Source organism: Meriones unguiculatus, chromosome 14, assembly GCF_030254825.1.
Source record: "Meriones unguiculatus strain TT.TT164.6M chromosome 14, Bangor_MerUng_6.1, whole genome shotgun sequence".
In the NCBI taxonomy this organism is placed as follows: domain Eukaryota; kingdom Metazoa; phylum Chordata; class Mammalia; order Rodentia; family Muridae; genus Meriones; species Meriones unguiculatus.
In genome coordinates this window covers 40,472,122-40,495,452 of record NC_083361.1, presented here as the reverse complement: position 1 = coordinate 40,495,452, position 23,331 = coordinate 40,472,122, and the positions used below count along the sequence as shown (strand labels likewise).

The window sequence follows — 23,331 nt, the reverse complement described above, 5'->3', positions numbered from 1 at the left end:
CTCACCCTTCCTGGCACTGAGAAGAGATTTGTTTCCATTTGATGACAGCTCCCTCCCGTTCATGCCTAAAGTAAGTCATGTGAAGGACTTTGCTTCATGTGTGAAAAGAAGCAATGAAGATGGAGGCCACAAGGGTCTTTGGAAAGAGCTGTGTGGTTTGGAGTGTTGGCACTTGAAGATTCTATTTTCAAAGTTCCCTGGAATCGTTCCAAAAAAAGCAAACTGATGGTCTGACTAAAGAACTGAAAAAAAAAAATCACAGCTGTACTCCTAAATACAAACACATGTTGGGTGGTCCGTCGCATCAAGCTTAGCATTCCTTCCCAACCAATGTTTCAGATGAAAGGAAGCGAATCTGCCTCAACAAACTACACTTGATTTTGCCTAACAGACTTTTCCAGGAAGTGACTCTAGTCACCGAGGGTGAAACATGAAAGGAGAATGAACTCAGCAGAAAATTACAACGCAAATATGAAATATCTGCCGGTCCCAATAAATCTTAAGAGTTTTTTCATCTCTACAACTGCTTTAGACAATCGGTACTTGAGCTGGTTTTGAACTTGCAGTGCATGGGCAGCTTGCAAGTCAGCTTTGTCCTTGTCTTGCAGCTTAGCTTCACAAAACAGTCAAGTCACAGAAGTAAAGTGTATTTCCTAAAAAAAAAAATTATAATCTTCCTTTTTAAAAACATTAGCACCATGAAGAAGGCAAGGTAAGCTGTGTGTGAGGAGCACTGTAGTGACAGTGTGATGCAACAGGGTACGAGGATCACAGCTGTGTCTTGAATCATGTGCAAGGGCACTGGTTTTCTTAAGTTGACCATCTCATCTCCACATGTGAAATTATGAAATCATTTCCAGTGACCCAAACATAGCACAAAATCTACCTCCTGTATAACAAATAAAAAATGTCAATAATGTGACATGCTAACTCTTTTATCATTTTTATAAAATCCATAATCCCTAGTTTTGATACAGAATAGCTATCAGTAGTTAGTTTATACTGTAATATCAACTATGCCATAAATTGTGTTATCATTAAGGGAATACTACTTTCAAGAATCTTGTGATCAAGTTTCTTTGTGTGTATGTAACTTAAGAAAACACTCCTTTGTAGCTGAATTTTAATTAAAATCTAAAGATTTGAGTATTCTACAGCTGGTCTATATCTCCCACTCTAGTGACAAGTTACATACAGACACATATGTGGTATTTTATTAACTGAACTGATGACAAGAATTGCTGCATATCCACATAGCCCTAAATGTGGAAAGGATAATTCAACAAATATACTTTTTTTTCCCACCTTACTATCACCTTCACACTTGGTTGATTATCTTTTGGTGATAAACTTTGTGCACACAGTACTGGTAATTTCTCTAAGAGAAGACAAGGTTGACATCTGAAATGTTCTATCATGTCAAATCAACAGTCACCTAGACAATTTCTCATGTGTCAAAGGCATTGAACGAAGGCGCTGGACATTGAGGAGTGATGTAGCCCATGAAAAGACTGTAAACTTATCACAAAGTTTGGAGTTTCTTTAGAGATAGAATATCACATTTTGTAAACAGTTTCTGCCCAATTTATACAAATGGTTAGAGCTCAAAAAGGCTTCATGATACAAAAATCAGCATTTCAGAGAAATTTTAAAAGTTTCACTTTAAAAATGAGTAAGTCAACTTCTATGCACTGTCTTGCATTCTTTAACTCCTAAGAAGACATATTGACTTCACACAGTATCTTTACTTGGAAACCTGTAGTCATCATAGTGCTGAAGCAACTCAACAAAATGGAAACACTGTGTTTAAAGCCCCCTGGAAGTCTTTTATGAAAATTCATTTTGTCTCTTGGAAAAAAGTAATTTTACTTTTACCAGGAAAGGATTCTGACATAAGCCAACTCTCACCTGACATTGTCAAGGGCACACTGCTGCTGTGATTTTTACCCAGTGTTTGTTAATAGGTGAGATTTCCCCAGACATCTGATTTCGGCTTTCATTTGTGCATTTTGCAACAGCGCATGTTTTATGACTTGGTGGGGCTGTTTGCCCCAACAATGTTTTTCTTGTTGGGAAGGAGACAGAAGACACTCAAGAGAAGACAATAGAGATGTGCAGTTGCCCCGGGAAGTGACAGAGCAGCTCCTCCCCAGGCCAGGGCTTCACTCTAAGCAGCAACACTCCATGATTCCCCTGATTCTGAATCCATGGGCCCACATGCAACTGTTTACAGAACCCCAGAAAGTCAGACCCTGGGAAAGCCCAGTTGATTATGCCTGCCTGTGTTTTCTTCCGATAGCACGCTGCCAGCCTTGATTAAAGTCCATAAATACGCTGAAATAAAAATAAAAGAAGGAAAGAAAAACAAGTAGATACATGGCTTCCAGCATCCAGCCCAAAACCCAGAGGCAAGAGTGAACAGAGAAGGGCACCCCGCTTCTCCACTCATATGGGGTTAGACTGAGATTTTGCTGCTCACGGATCTGTTTTCTTTTTCTTTAGTATCCGTACTGAAGTCATTATATTCAAAATTCAAGTCTTCTTTCAGCTTGTTGAGCTCAAAGTCATGAATAATCTTGACAGTCATTAACTTTTCTCGTTTGATTTTGTCCACAACATCTTTTGGAACATCCGGTATCATCCAGGCCAATAAAAATTTGAACAGAAACACGACATGCTAAAAGAGAGATAAAGGAAGATCAGAGATACTGTTAGGATCATCAAGAATTCAACAAGGAAGCATGTGAAAAGGAAATCATAAGAGAACTGACATTGTTTTTGCACCCCTGAACTGGAAGAGTGTGTTCTTAGATCTAAAGGACTCAGTCATCATCCAGAACAACTACGTTGACCCATAGTGAATAACTTGCTTGTGAAGTTTCAGACTGTCAGGTGGGAGAATGCTCACGTTTGTTCATTTTCAGGTCATTAATAATGAAGCTGACTGGATGGCACTGCACTTTATAACAGCATTAGACAGTGGACAAAAATGGAGCAATGTCTTAAATGATTTCTAAAATTATCAAAATTAAAGTTAAAAATATTGATGGAAACAACTTTAGACTTTTAATTCCAGAACAAATGAATGTAATATTTGTTGGAAATTTTTCAATAATTGAGATTTCAAAAACAAACCACCCATAATTTTTCTTCAGAGAGTTCCTGAAAGATAAATCCAACAAACGTAGGCAGCAAACCCAGGGCAGGATATTGGAAGCAGTTTGCTGCCTGGAAGAGTGATGAGAGAGAAGGGAGGGACCATAAACCATAAAGAAGGGAAATGTTTTCAAAGAATATTGCATGAAACAAGCATTGCTAATGTTTATAAAGTTATAGTATGTTTAGTCTACCTTCTTTAGGTATACAGATTTTAGTATGATTATCCTATATCATAGGTTTAATATGAAGGAAGACCCTGGGTAAGATGCTCAATCATCATTCAGAAAGACAAACTGGATAGACAAAAGAAGAGGGAGAAAATAGGGAACAAGACAGAAGCCTACCACAGAGGGCCTCTGAAAGATTCTACCCAGCAGGATATCAAAGCAGATGCTGAGACTCATAGCCAAATTTTGGGTAGAGTGCAGGGAATCTTATGAAAGAAGGGGGAGATAGAAAGACCTGGAGGGGACTGGAGCAGCACAAGGAGAACAACAGAACCAAAAACATCTGGGCCCAGGAGTCTTTTATAAGACTGATACTTCAACCAATGTCCATTCATGGAGCTAACCTAGAACCTCTGCACAGATGTTGCTCATGGCAACTCAGTGTCTGAGTGGGTTCACTGGTAAGGAGAACAAGGATTATCTGTGACATGAACTCATTGGTAGCTCTTTGGTCACCTCCTCCTGAGGGGGGAACAGCCTTATCAGGCCACAGAGGAAGAAAATGTAGACAGTGATTAGAGATAGGGTCAGAGGGAAGGGGAGGAGGACCTCCCCTATCAGTAGACTGGGGGAGGGGCATGCGAGGAAAAGAGGGAAGAAGGTGGAATTGGGAGGGAATAAGGAAGGGGCCTACAGCTGGGAAACAAAGTGAATAAACTGTAATAAATAAAACCTTAAAAAAAAAGTTGTAGTGCAGAGCCTTTCAGAGGTCCTCTGTGTCAGGTTCATGACTTGTTCCCTCTTTTCTCCTTCTTTTGGTGTCCATCCTCTTTGCCTTTCTGGATAGGAATTGAGCATTTTAGCCAGAGTCCTCCATCTTGATTAGTTTCTTTAGGTGTACAGATTTTAGTAGGTTTGTCCTATATTATATGTCTATATGAGTGAGTATATACCGTGTGCAGCTTTCTGCTTCTGGGATAGCTCACTCAGATGATCTTTTCCAGATCCCACCATTTACCTTGCAAAGTTCATGATTTCCTTGTTTTTTATTGCTGAGTAATATTCCATTGTGTAGATATACCACAATTTGTGCATCCATTCCTCCACTGAGGGGCATCTGGGCTGTTTCCAGCTTCTGGCTATTACAAATAAGGCTGCCACAAACATGGTTGAGCAAATGTCCTTATTGTGTACTTGAGAATCTTTTGGATATATGCCTAGGAGTGGTATAATTGGATCTTGAGGAAGCGCTATTCCTAGTTGTCTGAGAAAGCACCAGATTGTTTTTCAGAGTGGTTGTATAAGTTTACATTCCCACCAGCAGTGGAGGAGGGTTCCCCTTTCTTTACAACCTCTCCAGAATGTGTTGTCACTTGAGTTTTTCATCTTGGCCATTCTGATGGGTGTAAGGTGAAATCTCAGGGTCGTTTTGATTTGCATTTCCCTAATGGCTAATGAGGTTGAGCATTTCTTTAAGTGCTAATATCTGTCATTCAATATTCCTCTATTGAGAATTCTCTGTTTAGCTCTGTACTCCATATTTAATGCTCTGCAGACCATCAATGCAGATGCTGAGACTTATGGACAACCTTTGGGCAGAGTGCAGGGAATCTTATGAAAGAAATGGGAAACAGTAAGATCTGGAGAGGACAGGAACTTCACAAGGAGAGCAACAGAACCAAAAATTCTGAGCATAGGGGTCTTTCCTGAGACTGATACTCCAACCAAGGACTATGCATGGAGATAACCTAAGACCCCTGCACAGATGTAGCCCATAGCAGTTCAGTATCCAAGTGGGTTCCATTGTAATAGGAACAGGGACTGTCTCTGACATGAACTGATTGGCCTGCTCTTTAATTATCTCCCCCTGAGGGGGAAGCAGCATTACCAGGCCACAGAAGAAGACAATGCAGCCACTCCTGATGAAACCTAATTGACTAGGATCAGAAGGAAGTAAAAGAAGACCTCCCCTATCAGTGGACTTGGGGAGGAGCATGAATGCAGAGGGTGCAGGAAGGGAGGGATTGGGACGGGAGGAGGGAGAGAACCAGGAGGGGAATACAAAGTGAATAAAGTGTAATTAATAAAGAATTTTAAAAAAAGTTGTAGTACGCAAACCTTGATTAAACACTTAGATGAAACTCTAGTGAATATATTACTTCAGAGTTGAGAGTGATTTAACATCAAAATCGGTATCATTTAGGGAATAAACCAAGTAGTAGCAGGTTCTGAAGTGTCTCTTTGACCAACAACCGCTTTAAGGAAAATGAATAAATGTTATTGATTAACTGAAATCTTGTCAGATTAAGGATTCATGGTTCACCAAATGATTCTGTTTTGAGCTTTTGTGCTTTGGAAGAGGAATTATAGAGCATCGTAAATCATGCATATATCTACATATCCATACATATTACAATTATTTTGAGGAGTGGAGTAGGATGATGATGTACATGTAAAGACAGTGTCAAAGTGTGCTCTTGTGTGTGGCCTGTCACTGTAGGACATCAAGAGTCACAGCTTGAGACTAAAATATGAGCTTCAAAGTTGAAAGCGCTTGCTTCAGGAGATCAGAATTTTAGCTAGTGAGAAATGTGTGGGGTTACTCTCTGAGCTAACTACATTTGATTTTTAAACACAAATGGATCGCCTAGATAGCAATAAAAAGTCCAAGAGACACTGATTGAACAGCATGTGCTCAGGTTGCACGTGCGTTGTCTGTGGGCACTCCCACAGGAGGACCACACATTTGTCCCACCCCCTGTTCCTGTTTAAAGAACTTTATACATCTCCCTCTGTGCTGGTTATCTTTTTTTTTTTTTGTGAGCTTTCTGTCCAAATATCACACAGTTAAGGAGTGTCCTGCAGTGGGCAGGGCAGAGGTTTTGGATGGCTACACAGACGGCAACAAATCCCAGCTTTAATTAGTAGCTAACTAATCTTAAGCCAGTGTCATATTTTGGTAAATAGAAGGTTCACTGTTAAAGGTAAAAACATAAGGCTAGTGGGTGAGAGGGTTATAAAAGAGTCCTCAGAATGTGTGTTCTAAAAATCAGCCTTTTCCTGACCTTGCCATGCATTTCCTTTTTTTTTTTTTTCCTGTTGCCAAGGTGCCTTTACCTTTTGTAAGTGAGTAACAAACTCCCATAGAGAAGTTACAAGTTTTGACAACAAATGATCTCTTCAAAAGAAAGGTGAAGAAACTAACTTCTCCATGACAGATGTGTTTAGAAACAGCTGTTTTAGGGAGGGGCAAAATAGATGGGCAGAGAGAGAGATGGGGAGAGTGCAGATCAGCTTACTTCCATTACTATGATGAAGGTCATTTTGGCAGCAAGGACATGCCAGAACTGCATGCTAGGGGCATACTTGTCCTCATGATCGGGAGGGTTCCTGTAATCTCTGTACCTAAAAAACACAAAACAACGAAACAAAATGAAACAGCAAAACAAAATGAACCACACACACACACACACATGAAAACATGAATAGAGAGAGATGGTTTATGGTAGATAGATATAATATATGATAGGTAGTTGAGGGAGAGGTAGGTAATCTAGGATAGATACAATGATAGTTAATAGATAATAGGTAGATAAACAGACATGTAGATAGACGAGACAGATAATCTGTAATATATAAGTAAATAGATAGATGATAGATATAAATGGCATCTATAGATATATATGATAGATAGAATGGCAGATAGATGACAGGTATTTGAGGTAAGTTTAATAAAGAGAGCTGGCATAGACTTTTATTATTTTTCTTAGGAGATTTGAGTACAAACCAGGTCACAGGAAAATAACAAATAATGGTGAACTTTTTCCTTTTCACATAGCTCCAGGCTTCTGCTACTTACCAATAGTACATCCCTAAGAGATGGTAAACCAGAGAAACTTCTCCTGGAGAGACCAAGTTACTCAGTTCAGCTTTTAGAAAGTGATGAAACCAAGAAATCAGACAACAGGGATCCAAGTCTGCAATGATCCCTTCATATCCAAATGTGCCATATATCAGTGATTTTTTTTCTGATTGTCCTGAAATGATTTTCTTGCTCTTTGTTAGAATCCCGCAGGGGGAAGTTAGTATGAGTTTGAAATGAATGTTAAAGGCATTTGTATGTACATATGTGTGCATATGTCTATCGGCCTATCATCTACTTTCTATTTATGATCTATCTACTATCTCTTTGTATCATCTATCTATATCATCTATATATCATATATTATCTCTACCTATCCATATATTTATCTATCTATGAATATATCTATCTTTATCATATATCAATCGATCTATCTTTATTGTATATCTGTCATACATACCTATCATCTATCTTTACTATGTGTGTCTATCATCTATCATCTCTATGTCTATCAGTCTTTATCATTTATCTACCAATACCATGCACGTCTATATCTATGTATCTTTCATCTAAGTATTTAGCTATGTATCTATCTATCCAACCACTTGCCTATCTCCATTGGCCATCTATCATCTGAATATCTCTATTATATACTCATCTAGTTACTGACAATTGTTTTCATATCTATGGAATAAAGATCCCCACAGAACATGATACACCGGGTGTGAAAATAACAGTTCACATATCCTACCTCATAATTCTACACTGAAGAAAACCTTTCAGTGGAATTATGGCCAGTGAACTGGTCCCATTATTATATTGTTATTTCTCTATTTCTTAGCATATTGTCTGAGAATGAATGATAAAATTCAAGTAATTAACCATATTAACTGATAGACAGAGGTTATGGATGAAGTCCAGGGAGCATGTCCAAGATAGTGAGGAATATTTTCAAGAATAATTCAAAAACAGGAAACTATTTAAAAGCAATATGACTTCTACCCATGGTATCTTTTCCTTTCGTACAGTCTTTTGGACATACAATGTGTAAATTCCAGAACTGATGCATGATGTTAGCCCAGGAAATGTGTTCTCAAGTAAACCTTTTACACTATAAGACAAATATTAGGAAAAAGACAATTTAAGAAAGAAGTAAGACTCTACCCATCAGGTTATTAAAGCAGATGCTGAGAGTTACAGTCAAACTTTGGGCAGAGTGCAGGGAATGTTATGAAAGTAAAGGGAGATAGTAAGACCTGGAAGGGTCTGGAGCTCCACAAGGAGAACAACAGAACAAAAAAATCTGGGCCTAGGGGTCTTTTCTGAGACTGATACTATAACCAAGGATCATTCATGGATATAACCTAGAACCCCTGCACAAATGTAGCCCATGGCAGTTCAGTGTCCAAATGGGTTCTCTAGTAAGGGAAACAGGGGCTGTCTCTGACATAAATTCAGTGGCTAGCTCATTGATCATTTCTGCCTGAGGAGGGGCACAGCCTTACCAGGCGACAGAAGAAGACAATGCAGCCAGTCCTGATGATAGGCTAGGGTCAGATGGAAGGGGAGAAGGTCCTCTCCTATCAGTGGACTAGGGAAGGGGCATGGGAGGAGATGAGAGAGGGAGGGTGAGATTTGGAGGTGATGAGGGAGGCGTTACAGCTGGGATACAAAGTGAATAAATTGTAATTAATAAAAAATATACTAAAAAATAAAAGAAAGACATTAAAAGTACAGTGCTAAAACCTAGACAGAAGTAGACCTGCAAGTGTTGAAGTCCCTCTTCTCCATGGGTGCTGTGTAATTTGGAAAGTCAGCTATCAGGAACACTGACAGGCTGTTATCAACATATCCATTAAAGGGCTCTGTAGAATTCTTGGAGTAGGCGTAGAAGTAAACTAGCCGGGGGATGATGTCAGATGTGAATGCGACAATGAAGGCCTGAGGGACAAAGGGAGAGAAAAGATGGTGAGCCCAACCCAGTGCTCAAAGTCTGACTTGTGGGAGTCACATGGACATGAAATGATTCAAACACCACTCTACAACATGCAAAGGCTCATGGGTAGCCTGGAATTAATTTTCCAAGGTTTCCTAACTACAAAATAGCTAAGTCAGGAATTGAACCTATCTGTGTTTGGTGCCCCAAAGCATGCTCTTTCTTGTCAGCCTTGGCATAGGTCATGTTCCTGACAGACAGATCCACTGTTCTTACAAAGAATTCAAAAAAAGTGAAAAAGAAAAAGAAAATTTAACTTAGTAGTAATTTGACAATATTGAAATAAAATAAAGCTATTTAGTAAAAAAAAAAAAAAAAAAAAAAAAAGAATTTCCTTATCTGGGCTAGGAGAGAGACAGATACAGAATTCATTTGTCTGTGTCTGTGTGTGTTTTTTTCACATCCCTCCCTTTGTGTTTCTGTTTGTATTTGTGTGTGTCTGTATAAACTTTTAAGGCCTGTGTGTGTGCTTACATGTGTATACGTCTGTGAATATTGATGCATGGATATACCTGTGTGTGCATTTGTGACTCTGTCTCTTTGTATGTCTCTGTATATCTGTGTTTCGTGTCTGTGTATTGAGTGTCTATAGAAGTGAATGAGTGTGGGTTGGCACTTAATTGTTGCTTATTACAAGTAATTTCACAACTTCATTATATAGGGGTGCTATCTTTTCCTAAATAAGATAGTCACAGAAATAATTCATATCTTCTAGACCACATGTGTGCACTTGAAAACATGCACCTGACTCTGGCACCTGTGCACTTGGGGGTATGTTTTTAAAAATCCTTTTCTGTTACTACCATGGCTGTGAGTATACTTGGTATATCTGTTGCTTATTGAACACATCTGACATTTTTATTGTCTCAAAATTGGTAATTTCAAACAGATTTTTAAAAACTGGTACAGAGGAGTCTGTCATTGTTTTCATGGGTTTGGGGTTTTGTTTGTTTTGTTTATGTTTTTTCAACAATCTAACTCTTGTATTAATTATTCTTTTATTTGAAACGAAAGACTATCTTTATTTTTATTTTTTTACTGCTTCTGTTCACATGTTGTTTCTTTGAGTTTTCCCTTGGTAGCTGAAGTTGCATGATTAAGGCAGGGTTTTTTTGTCTTAGTTTTTAAAAAGCATTATCAGCAGAGGGTTTTTCTGGAACTCTGCTCCACTTCATTTTGCTATATTTCCACCACATTTAAACTGTACATTTTCAATCACATTTCCTTTATGGAAGCTTTCTAAAATAAATCATAAATATTCAGTTGACATATCTCCTTTTGTTTATCTCAGTAAAAGCCTGATTTGATAAAACATAATTTTAGGTGAATATGAAGGCTATAAAATTAGTATTTGTGAAATTAATTTTCAAAATTATTTTACAATAAGTAAAAAAGTAAATTCATATTATATATATGTGTGTGTGTATAATCACTCTTTGATTGCATTGTTCAAACCTGTTACATTGTTACTGATTTTCTGCCTAGATTGGTGCAATCTGTAGACCATCCTGAAATCCAATGTAATCTAGTACTTTCTTCCTACTGTTCTTGCTTAGGAAACAATGTTTAGAAAGGCTTGTCCTTACAAACCATCACTGTGATGAAACTGGTTTCAATGAGAATCGAGTCAGGTGCCATTCACACTTCTCCATCCCCACAGATAAAAAAAGAAATACAAAACGCCCAGGGAAGGAGGCAGGCTTACATTAGTTGCGACAGAAAGGATGGCCATTCCAGAAAGAATGTCTTGCCAGATGCCTATGGAGTGAGCTTTTGCAGCGACAGGTCTCCTGTACTGAGTTGTGAGCTTCCAGGCATCCACTCGGATCTCCACAATGTTGTTTATGAGAGCAAACAGGGGTGCCAAGGGGAAAGAGGCCACAAAGAGTGTGACAAAGCCGAACTGGATAACTGAAGAGACACAGGTCATCCATCATTACAGTAGAGAAAGAAGGCCACTCTGGCTAGTTCCTGCTGCCTGCACCCCCACCTCCTTCCATCTGCCTCGTCAGGAAGTGATTAGCAGTGCAGATTTGCTCCTCCTTGTTCTTGTTCTTTTTATGGAACCAATAACTAATCTGAGGGAGAGGCAGTGTGGGTTTTCAAGGCGGTAGTCTCAGATATTCACCTAGAAAACTAATTAATCTATTTAACTTCAGTATCGTCAATACAAAAAATAGATACAGTCAGCCAATTAGTTCAATTCATCATTATCTCCTTACGAGAAGAATGTGTGAGAGTCCTCAGTATAAACTAAGTCTTGGTTGGTTCTCAATACATGGAAGCTGATTTTGTTATAAATGATATTACACATCTTTATGTCAGTATTAACCTCTCCTGCCTGTGTGTGTATGTGTGTATTAATTCAGAACTTACACAGTGAGAAAAAAATACTGTTTTATCACCCTAGATAGCAAGAATGCCAGAAAAGCCTTCCGTGTACTGAACTGCATAAAACAAGAATCCCATCTCTTTGTACTACAACGTACACAGCATTACCAAACTACTTCCGTACAACATAAAGTACACTGTGATAACGGTTTATCTTGAAGGATAAAAATGTTCTTTTTCACACTGACAGGTTTCAAGATAAATATATAGTATATCTAATAGATATTAATCACTTAATGGTTTTCAGAACATCTGTTTTGTTGCACCATGATTTTTATAGTAAATATATAAACTACTCTCTTTAGCTTCAGAAAAAGCAGGGGATGTTGGGTAGCAAAAATGCTATTGGCAGACTACACAAACAGCCTAAGCACTAATTCTCCAACATCTCACCTCAGTGTGTCTTGTTCAATCACTGGAACAAAGAAAAACTGAACCTTTTTCTCTACCTATCCATTCATCCATCTTTCCAGTTGTCTTCTATCTTCCATCCATACATATATACATCTACTTTCTTTCATCAATTCTACTACCCATATCTATCTATTCCTGACATCTGTATTTATATTCATCTGTTATCCATACATCTCTCCACCTTCAATCCATCCACCCATTTATCCATCCATCTTTATTCCATCTACCATAAATAAATATGTGTGTTTCTGTCATTCATTCATCTGTCCACCTGTCAAGCCATCCACCACCCACCTACACATACACAAAACCACATATCCATCTATAAATACATCTTCCAATATTCATATATCTACTACCATTCATTTATCTGCCATCTATCCATATATCCATCCATCCACTCACCCACCCACCTGTCCATTCATTCATCTTTTCCATTCAATAATATCAAACATCTACCATATATAAGACAAAAAAATTGCAAGTGATGAAAAGTATTCCGTTTATTAGTGCTGATGCTGCCTCAGAACCATGATTGCAAATTACCTGTTTCCAAGTACTCATAGAACAGCCCAAGGCTCCCAAAAATCTGAAGGTCATTATCTTGCTCCCAACGACTGTACAGTTTCTCAGAGTGGGTTCGGGATCTTCGGCGTCTCCACCAATTAAAAATCAAGCTGCCAGAAATGATAAAGGTTGACATGTGAAGAAAAAGTCAGAGAGCCAGTATGTTGAGTCTGGAAACTGTCAGAAGGAGATCTACGCTTCTTACACTAGCATAATCGAAGATCAATTTCACATGAGAACCTAGCATTGCTTTTGCCACACGTAGAAATATGGAGAAGGCAAGTAGCTTCCACTCCACCTGCTGACAAGAGCTGTGCTCACTCAAACACAAGCAGATAGAGCATGTGAAGGAGGTGGTCAGGGCCAGGGGCAATGGCCAGTCTACATGCCTCTGCGATGCTCAGAAAACATTTGCAGAAATAAGGAATTGTCGAGTGTAATAGAAAATGAAAGGAAAAGCAGAGACACTTACATATTCCAATACACTAACAACTAAATTCCAAACCATATAAAGCAGATTATGGCAGTGTTGAATTGCTCTGAGGAATAAGTCTGTTTTTTTATAACCAGCAAATTAATCAATACAATAGACACGCTGGCAGAGATAAGCTTAAACACAAAAGCACTTGGTATCAAAAACTTTCTGAAGTTTGCTTCTTACAGATAATCCTAGAACCAAATTGGTTCAATATGACTAAAAACAACCAACAAAATAGAGGCAAATGTCCTCATCAGTGTGAAGAACATTTGAAATAAAACCCTAAGTGAGAATATGCATGGTCATATTCCAGTAAGTCGTATGACTGAAAATAAATGAATGAAATAAAACAAGCACTGAGCTGTGGTTATGTATTGCCACTAGGCAGTGGATGCTTCAGGTACTAAGATCTTGGAGTGGAAGAAAAAAAAAACATTTACATCCTTCCAAAATAAATAAAAGAAAAAAACAAAATAAAACCCCAGAACCTTCCAAAGATCTGAGACCAAATAACACAAGAAGTTAAACCTGAATTTCAAAGTCTGCATTTTTATGCACTGAAAACAGTGTCTCCCAACCAGGGTGATTTTGCCAGGGAGGCTTTGACGTAGCTGGAAGCATTTTTCAGTTGTCACAAAAGGGAGGAGGTATTCAAGCACCCCTCATGGTGACTCCTGCAGTGCAGATGAAAACATGCAGATGTCTCAGCAAGCTCAAGACCGAGCAACCTCTTAGGATTACTAAAAAACAAAAGGATAAAATTTATAATAAAACAAAAGCGTTTCTACACACATACTCAAAAAAGAAGAAAACAAAGAGGGGTCAGTAGCTAAAGCTTTCAAACCATTGCTGAAAAAAAATCAAAACCAAAAACAAAAGAACAAACAAACCCTATAAGCAGACAGGTAGGAAAGGAGGCATCAAATACCTTGAACCATCACACTGCTACAAAGGAAACACACACAACCAGAGCGCCATCCTTTCGTGTTAATTAATCAGGCAAATAAAAAAATATGACCCTAAAAAGGCAGAGTTTATACTTGCAAATGATCAACAGATAAATAAATCATCACGTGGACTGCTGAAGCAATTGTGTACTGAATAATTATTTATATATAGCTTAGATCCAAACTCAAACACAAAGAGGAAAGAAAAAAAAAGGAAAGAAAGAAAAAGGACGGGAGGGCACACAGGGCCAGATAGAGGTGAGGGCGCTTAGGAATCCCATGCAATCTTTAGTGAGCTTCTTTCCACAGGGATTGCTGGATTTCCACAGCACAGGTAATTACCTTAAATTCTACACTAATTATTTCTGCTCTATTAAAATAGTTTCATTATTTATTATCTATTTGAAGCTATTTTTGAGTAAGTGAGGTTTGTCCCAAATCAAATTTTATATTTTGTGTATGGATGTCTGATTTTCTTCAACTTTTCCTAAAATGAAAGCTCACTGGTTTTATTTATTGATTGGTAGAGTGATTGATTGATTGATTGATTTTGCAACCAGGTCAAGAATAAATTAGTCATGTTTGTACAGATTACATATTTCCAACATATTTATTTCTCCCCATTATCTATAGAACCAGTCTGTCACCAATCTCATAATCTTGTCATTAACAAAATTTTGTAGTGAGTTTTAAAATCAAATGGAGTAATTCCTCCATCTTTGTTATCTAGTTTTTTTAACTGCCCACATAATGTTTAGAATCTGCTCTTCTATACAGACAACAATGTTGATGTTTTCATTGAAATAAACATATATGTCTGTGTCACCATAGGGATAACAGACAGTTTTCTTATATTGTGTCTTCCAATTCAGAAACACACTATTTCTCTCCACTAATGTGTTTTAAATTTCATAAACAAATAGGAAATAATCCCAACCTCTGGCTTCTGAAAGAGTGCTAATGCCCATACAAGTTGAGGCTTTTATTATCCTATTTCATTTTACTGGTAGAAATGTTCCTCTGATGTATGAGATAAGCTGGAATTTTATATCTCTATCTATAGATATATATGTATACATATTCATATATACACACATATATGTGTATATATACATATATGTATATATGTTTATAATGTGTTTATTATTGTTATGTTTTTGGAGGAGGGAGCAATTCTTTTACAAATGACCAAAGTTCTCGAGCATTTCTATTCTTATACAAGATAACACAAATATTTAAAAGAAAAAACCCACCATGGTTCTACTTTTAGTTATAGTAACAATTATATGTAACATCCCAAAGCTCATGGTAAGAGGGGTGGAAAGACTGTAAAAGCCAGAGGTGAGAAGAACTAGGTGAGGGAGAAACTGTATCTTCTGGGCATGGCAGGACTGTTGTGCTCATGAACCCATAGCAGCTGTGGCTGTTGCAAACAAGTTCAAGCCACTCAACATTCCAGCATGCAGTAGCATGTGAGCGGGTGGTCAGGAACTGCCACCCCTGGGTGATGGATTCTGGAGACTGAGAGTCCAGTCCATTCCTTTTAAAACTGTGGCCCCTGATAAGTTGACCACCTCTAGTGGATGGCCACACACCCATGAGTACATGTAGAATATAAACTGATCTCAGTGGACCACTGCAAAAGAGAAGTAAAAGGAAGAATGGGAAGCTGGAAATGGGTGGGGAGATGGAGAAGAGTGGATCTAAGAGTAGTTAGGGGGAAGTGTACGGTGAATAGGAATTACATGCAATGTATGGAATGCTCAAAGAAGCGATACAATTTTATATTAAAATTTAAATTACAGAAGTATAATATGCAACATACATAATAACCTACTGGGCACTAATATGTTTATTCTTTGGTTAAAACTTTACTGCTTCACTCAAGCAGCAGAAATGTAGGCTTAACAGCTCCACAGGGTGTAAGGTGCATGCCTTTAATCTCAGCACTCCAGGAAGCAGAGGCTGATGGATCTCTGTGAATTGTGAGCTCCAGGCCAGCCAGAGTGCAAGGTGAGACACACATACCCCCTCAGAAAAAAAAAAGCCTGTTCGAAACATTACATTATACTCATTAACCATGTATATACAAGTGACTACATATAAATGTTATTTGTCAATTTAAAATAAAACTAAAGAAAAAAAGCTGTGATGACCATGCAATTAAGTAACTAAAATGAAAGCCTCTATTATCAGAGGCTTCCTACACTGTTCATTAAACATGAGTTGCTTCTGTTTGTTTAGACATTTTCTGAAGAAGACACTATGACAATAATAAGTATACACATCTTTTTGCATAGCTATTTACATCAGATATTGCCATGTGTGAGTCATACGTACGGTTGACAGGCTTCCTGGATGTTTGCAAAGATCTGTTTCCCAATCATGATGATGGTTAGTTGGGTTGTCAGTTCCACCAGACAGCCTGCAGGATCACACTGTTCAGGAACAAGAGAGGAGAAAGCAGAGATAGAGGGGAGAAACAAAATTTTGCAACAGCTGGAATATATGAAACACAAGAAGATATAGTATGGATTTATAATGTAGTTGGGAGAGGCAATGATGGGATTCAGGAGCCATTCAATCCCATAGACCATGTACCAGGGTAGCTGCATCATACCCATTTGTGGACTGTGCTGGAGATACAGACTTCTAAGTCTTATTCTTAGAAAATTATCAGTCCTCTTGTCTGGGCTAGGATTGAAACCTGGCATAATTTTCATATGACCAGTTTGAAAACCATTGGTCTTGTCTAACAAGCTATAGAAGAGCCCTTTCTTGAATCTTGACCCTTTCCCAGATGCCTTCATTAATAAAAGTCCTATTCTACTTATTCTATATTTTATTGCCAAACATAAGCTCTTTGATGGTTAATGTCAATTGTCATCCTGTTGGAATGTAGTAGAATAACCTGGGCAATGAGCCTTTGGACATGCATCTAGATGATCATTTCTACTTTAGTAATTAAAGTTGAGAGGACCTGCCCATTGTGGGCAGAACCATTCCCTAGATGGGACCCTGGGCTGTGTAAGTGGAGAAAGTGGGCTGAGCAGCAGCAGGCAGTCATTGCTCTCTGATTTCTGACTGTGGATGCCACATGAACAGATGCTGCAAATTCCTGCTGCCTTGACTTTTCTGCCATGATAGACTGCACTCTTACTAGTAAGAGGAAATAAACCATTTCTCCCTTAAGTTGCTTTTGCCAAAGTATTTTATCATAGCAACAGGAAAGAAAACCAAGACAAATCCCATATAAATTCTTGCTCAAAGGAAACTCAAAAATCTAACAGATGATGAAACTGATCAGTGGATGGAGTCAATGTCTGGACTTCCGAATATTTGGGTTAGGGAGAAAGGCTGGCTTTACTTATTTGAGGTCACATATGTGACCTGAAAGAGAGTTCTTACCTCTTCACTTCTCCATATGCCAAACATATATGTGTACTTCCCAGGATATCCCACTAACTTCCCTTTAAAGAAGGCCACATAGAAGCAAGCTGAGTAATAATTCACAAACTGGAAAAGGAACATCTTCAGAGTGAGGCTGGTCTCATACTCCTGGTAAGTTCGAGGAATTTCTGCCAATAATAACCATCAAGGATAAATGTATTTTCCTTGAATGCTATACTTAGAAGTGAATAGCTAATCATATCATTAAAAAAATATGTGAAAATGCTTTCGTTACCCAATATTAAAAAGCTGTGTGTTTGTGCTGGCTTTCTGTTGGTCATGTTGTGTTGCTTAGGAATCAGCACTACATTTCATGGGTAGGGATTTCTCTAGGTATAAGACAGTCTGAATATGAGATTTGAATGCCTGCAAGACTGGAAGTACCTGTCCCTATCACTGCTAGACACTACAAAAACAAAAACAAAAACAAAACAAAAACACACCATGGTTTTTTTTCCTTTGTCCATGGTCAAGCAGGTTGAAACCAGGATAGCTTATATCAAGGGCTAAAATGGTTTCTAAGTAAATTGTACTTTCCTCTCTTGAACTAAACTATGGCTGAAAATGCTAGCAGAGTTAGCACGTGCTTTCTCTTCCTTTATTTAAAATGTAATCAGGATTAATTTAACAAGTTCTAAAGATAAAAATAAAATAAATTCTCCCCAATGTCTGCCAAAGCATTGTGATCTCAAAGAGTAGGGGAACACACTTTCTTTAGTCAGTTGGTAATGTCCCAGTAGAACAGCTGACCCAGACCATCACACTTTCAGAAGTAGAATACATTATTCTAAGGACACAGATAGCTTCCATTTTGCTGAAGCTCTAATCTATTCATTAAAAATGTCTCAGATAGGACCACAAGGATGATTTTCACTGAAGAAAGCTTTTACTTCTTGGTGCCTTTAAAAGCAGTTTATCTACTCTTGCGCAGAGAATGTGAACTTGACTGAGAACTCAAAATTTGAAGATGAGGCAAGGACTGTTTCCAAACAGTGCTTATTCAGTGCTCTTCCTGCCTCTGTGTGGCCATTGGAATGAGCATATGAGATGGGAGGGGCAGCAAGGAGTGCTGTGAGAAGGGATGCCCTTGGCTGCTAAGAGGCTTGTCTTGTCTATCTCTAACTTGTCCAAGATGGGAATAGCAGCAGCATTTCTTACTCAAAACCTTGCTTCACCTTTGACTCCACCACCTTTCCACTCCAGGAGAAATTTTAAAAGTTTAACAATAACATAATCTTAGTTTTAGTAGATGCTACCTAAACAGGGAGGCATTATGTTTTAGAGTCATGTGGGAGGAACGAATGCACTGTTCTCTTTTTAAGTTTTTTTTTTTTTTTTAGAATGATTTCCAGAAGCAAATACCTTCCAAGAACAGAACATGCACAACCAGATCATCCCATGTTTTTAGTACAGCGCAGATTCTGATTAGGGTTCAGCTAGTTCCACCTGGGAAAGTTGAGTTAAGAGCCCTCAAAATGGCCAAGGAGTCTTGAACTCTTTTTGACAGTTTTCTTTGCTTCTGTTATGAAATGACTGAATGTAGGTCTCAGGAACTCTTAAAAATCAGATGTGGATCTACTGAGAGCACAAAACATCCTGAAAATTGATCCCTTTAGAAAACAACTCCTTGGGAGAAGGTTCAAAGTTGGTTGTGTAATCTTGGCTAAACCTGTGTGTAAATCACTCTCATAATTTGGCCAGCTTACCCATTTTTGTAATCCATGCAGATATCTTTTCATAAAAAAAATTCAAGATCAAGATGAGAATGCAGTTCAGGCATGATCCAGAGAAAGAGGTGGCCAGCTGCGGGGTGAAGAAGCGCTTCACGCTCTGCAGGGTGGCTTCACTTTCCATGAAGCTGGAGAAACTGGCAAAGGCTGACAGGCGATAGATGATGATGGACACCATGCTGCTGAGGAGGAGAGCCATCTGAGGGGAAAACCGAGACTCACTGGATGTGCTATTTTCATGTTTTGTTATATTTCCTAGCAACTCTTCAGGCAAGGTGACTCCTCTTACCATAGAGGCAACAGATAAGCCAGGTCAAAGTAGATGTCTTAAAGAGAAACCCGTTGGTGGCTATGAGTTAAATATGAAACAAGGAGAACCGGTACCCACTGTGGTGGAAAATACTGACAGCTTGACAGGAGACAAAGCCTCTGGACATGTTTGTGTGTAGATTAAGGTACCTGAAGTGGAAAGACCCATTTTAACTGTGAGTGTCACAGCTTTATGGGCCTGGAAACTGGACAGCATAAAAAGGGGAAAGCATGCTGAGAACAAACATTCATCTCTCTTTGCTTTGTTACTATGCATGCAGCGTGACTAGCACCTCAAACTCCCATTACCACGCATCCTCTGTTGTGATGGGGTGTGTCCTTCAACTTAGAACCAAAATAGACTTCTTCTGTCTTCAGCTGATTCTTGTAGGTTATTTTATCATAGCCAAATGAGAGGTGACGACTACATTCACTTTTTAATTCATCTGTTCACAGTGGTTACAAATGACAGCTACATTCCTGGATTCTAATCCTGGCTTGGTATGTTTTGATGTGGCCATTGAAATGAATCTATCGGGGGGGGGGGGGACGGAGCCAAGATGGGGACTAGCACACACCGTTTCTGAGTGGTGGGATACCTGAACTTCTGAGTTGGTGAATGGAAGGACCTCTAACCCAGGAAAACTACGGTGAGGCTTTCTAAACAACAGGGAACATCGCAGAAGGTGAAAACTTTGGTCTCGGGTCACCCGGGGACTTGTTTGGGGAAGGAGAGAAACGATCCTTTGATCTTGCGGCACTCCCTTCCCCCAGACCTCCCTCCTCCTGGCACAGAGGACTCATCTTTCTCAGCACAGACCTAACTGCCTGGGGTACACAGCCGCTGAGGCGGAGCCCCAAGCCCTTTAGCGGCAGACAAAAGCCAGCAGTACGTGTCCCGGAGTCCTAGATTTGCGCGGCGGCTGCACCATCCTCCCAGGGCGCGAATCTGCTAGATGCCATACTAGCTCTGCAGGATCGCCATCACTGACGGTATGGCCCACCCAATCCCACAGTGACAGAGAATACGCTATATACTCACCAAAACCAGGCAGAAACGTCATACAACCTGGACACACCAGGCGCTGGGCCTCCCAAGCTTGGAGAGCACAGTGAAGAGACCCCAGGACTTCCCAGAAAGCATCGGGACTAGCAACCCAGTCACCAGTTACAGCGGGACTTGGCGACGGAGCAGCACTGAGCTGGCGGGGCACAACAGCCCTCCAGTTTAAGACTAACCAGGGCCAAACCAGAGAACAGAGAGCCTGGTTACCCCATCCCTGCTGAAGTGACCACCCTGAAATCTCCAGCTGCAGCAAGACCTCAGAAACTGGCAGTGACAGCAGCACAGAACTGGCGGAGCACATCAAAGAATCAGGGCCAAACCAGAGAGCAGAGAGCCCTGGATACCAAGATCTCTGCCAAGTGACCTGCCTGTAAGTGAGTGCACCCTTAAGAATCTGTAGAACCCCAGATCCTGGGTCCTTCTAAAACAGAAGCCAGGCATCGAACCCCCTCCCACCCACATACCCACTTTGGGAAACAGAGGGGCACTAGGGACATTGAAGTTCCTGCTCTGTGGATCTAATTGAAGAGTTAAAGCAGTTAATGCCAGAAATTGCGCTGCAATCATCATTAGAGCCTGCGACATATACAGTGCAGAGCCCCTCCCACACACTCAAGGGTTCAACATTAGCCATCACTCTGTCCCTCGAGACACACGTCCACGCACACTTACACACACACACACACACACACACACACACACACACACACACGTGCATGCGCACACGCTTGAATTTGCCCCGTTTGCACCTGCGTACTTTCCTCCCACAGGTACAGCTAGTCCTCAGCACACGCTGAGAGTTCTCAGCTTCCTGAAGAACTCTCCAGATGCCAGAGAGAGACAGTACCAGTCTGATCTATAGAATCCAAAAACAAACAGGGAAGGTTTCAGATAAGCCAATGGCCAGGGGTAGGCGAAAGAACACTTCCAACATAAATCAGGACATCATGACTTCACCAGCAAACCTCAAAATCGATGGATACTACAATTCAGCAGAAGCACAGGAAAAAGATTTTAAAGCCATGCTTGCCCAATTATTTGAGGCTCATAAGGAGGAAATGAACAAGTCTTTCAAAGAGATGGCCAGTCAATTGGAGGCAAAGAAAGAAGAAATAGACAATATCCTTAAAGAAACACAGGCAAACATAGACAAACAAATAGATACACAAGTAGAGGAAAAATTAGAGGCATATAAAAAGGAAATGAAAAAAGAAATAGAGGCTATCGTAGAGAGACAGGAATCCAAATTCAAACACATGAAAGAAATGGTACTTCTTTCAAAGAAAAAGTAAAATCAGAAAAGTTCCAATCACAAAATATCCAAGAAATCAAGGATGCTATGAAAAGACAAAATCTAAGAATAATAGGAATTCACGAAAAAGAAGACTCCAGACTCGAAGGTCCAGAAAATATTTTCAAGAAAATCATAGAAGAAAATTTTCCCAACTTAAAGAAAGAGATGTCCATAAATATACAAGAGGCCTACAGAACTCCAAATAGACTAGACCAGAAAAGAAACACATCACGTCACATCATAGCCAAAACACTAAATCTACAGAACAAAGAAAAGATATTAAAAGCAGCAAGGGAAAAAGGCCAAGTAGCATATGAAGGTAGACCTATCAGAATCACACCGGACTTCTCATAAGAAACTATGAAAGCCAGAAGGGCCTGGGCAAGTATCATGGAGACTCTAAGAGATCACAAATGTCAACCCAGACTACTATACCCTGCAAAGCTTTCAATCAACATAGATGGAGAAAACAAAATATTTCATGACAAAACTAAATTTACACAATATCTACACAGCAAACAACCCTACAGAAGATACTAGAAGGAAAACTCCAATCCAATGAAAACAAATTCACCCAAGAAAACAGGGCATAAAGATAATATCCCAACAAAAATGAAAAGAAAACAAGCAAAGAAACAGGGTTAGATCACCGACTCCATTACAAAAGGAACTAACATGCATTGGTCACTATTATCTATCTATATCAATGGACTCAACTCACCAATAAAAAGACACAGGCTAACAGAATGGTTAAGGAAACAGGATCCAACATTCTGTTGCATCCAAGAAACACACCTATGCAACAAAGATAAACACTACCTCAGAATGAAGGGCTGAAAAACAGTTTTTCAAGCAAATGGTTCCAGAAAACAAGCTGGAGTAGCCATCCTAATATCTAATAAAATAGACTTTCAACCCAAGTTAATCAAAAAAGATAAGGAGGGCCACTATATTCTCATCAAAGGAAAAATCCATCACAATCTTGAATATCTATGCCCCAAATACAAGAGCACCCACATTCGTAAATGAAACATTATTAAAGCTTATATCATACATTGATCCTAATACCTTAATAGTGGGAGACTTCAACACTCCACTCTCACCAAGGGACAGATCAACTAGACAGATACCAAATAGGGAAATAAAAGCACTCACAGAATCCCTAAATCAAATGGACCTAATAGACATCTACAGATCGTTTCACCCAAACTCAAAAGAGTACACCTTCTTTTCAGCACCGCATGGAACCTTCTCCAAAATAGACCATATAGTGGGTCACAAAGCAAGCCTCAACAGATACAAAAGGATTGAAATAATCCCTTGTATACTATCTGACCACCATGGACTAAAGCTAGACATCAACAACAACAGAAACAACAAAAAGCCGACACGCACATGGAAACTGAACAACTTACTACTCAATGACAGCTGGGTTAAGGAAGAAATAAAGAAAAAAATTAAAGACTTCCTAGAATTCAATGAAAAGGAAGGCACAACATAC

At 39.2% G+C, this 23,331-nt stretch overlaps 1 protein-coding gene across 1 annotated transcript in view; it reads right to left on the bottom strand.

Moving 5' to 3' along the window:
- Nucleotides 1-1,211: 1,211 nt before the first annotated feature.
- Ano5 (anoctamin 5) overlaps nt 1,212-23,331 on the bottom strand; it is a 77,071-nt gene continuing 54,951 nt past the window's right edge. Inside the window, exons 14-21 of the mRNA XM_060366214.1 lie at nt 19,138-19,360; nt 17,390-17,559; nt 16,322-16,419; nt 12,536-12,666; nt 10,890-11,095; nt 8,951-9,129; nt 6,626-6,731; nt 1,212-2,677 (exon numbers count right to left, since the gene is read on the bottom strand). Of these exons, the coding sequence (XP_060222197.1) occupies nt 2,456-2,677; nt 6,626-6,731; nt 8,951-9,129; nt 10,890-11,095; nt 12,536-12,666; nt 16,322-16,419; nt 17,390-17,559; nt 19,138-19,360 (1,335 nt within the window). The 3' untranslated portion in view covers nt 1,212-2,455. The remainder of the gene's footprint in view (nt 2,678-6,625; nt 6,732-8,950; nt 9,130-10,889; nt 11,096-12,535; nt 12,667-16,321; nt 16,420-17,389; nt 17,560-19,137; nt 19,361-23,331) is intronic.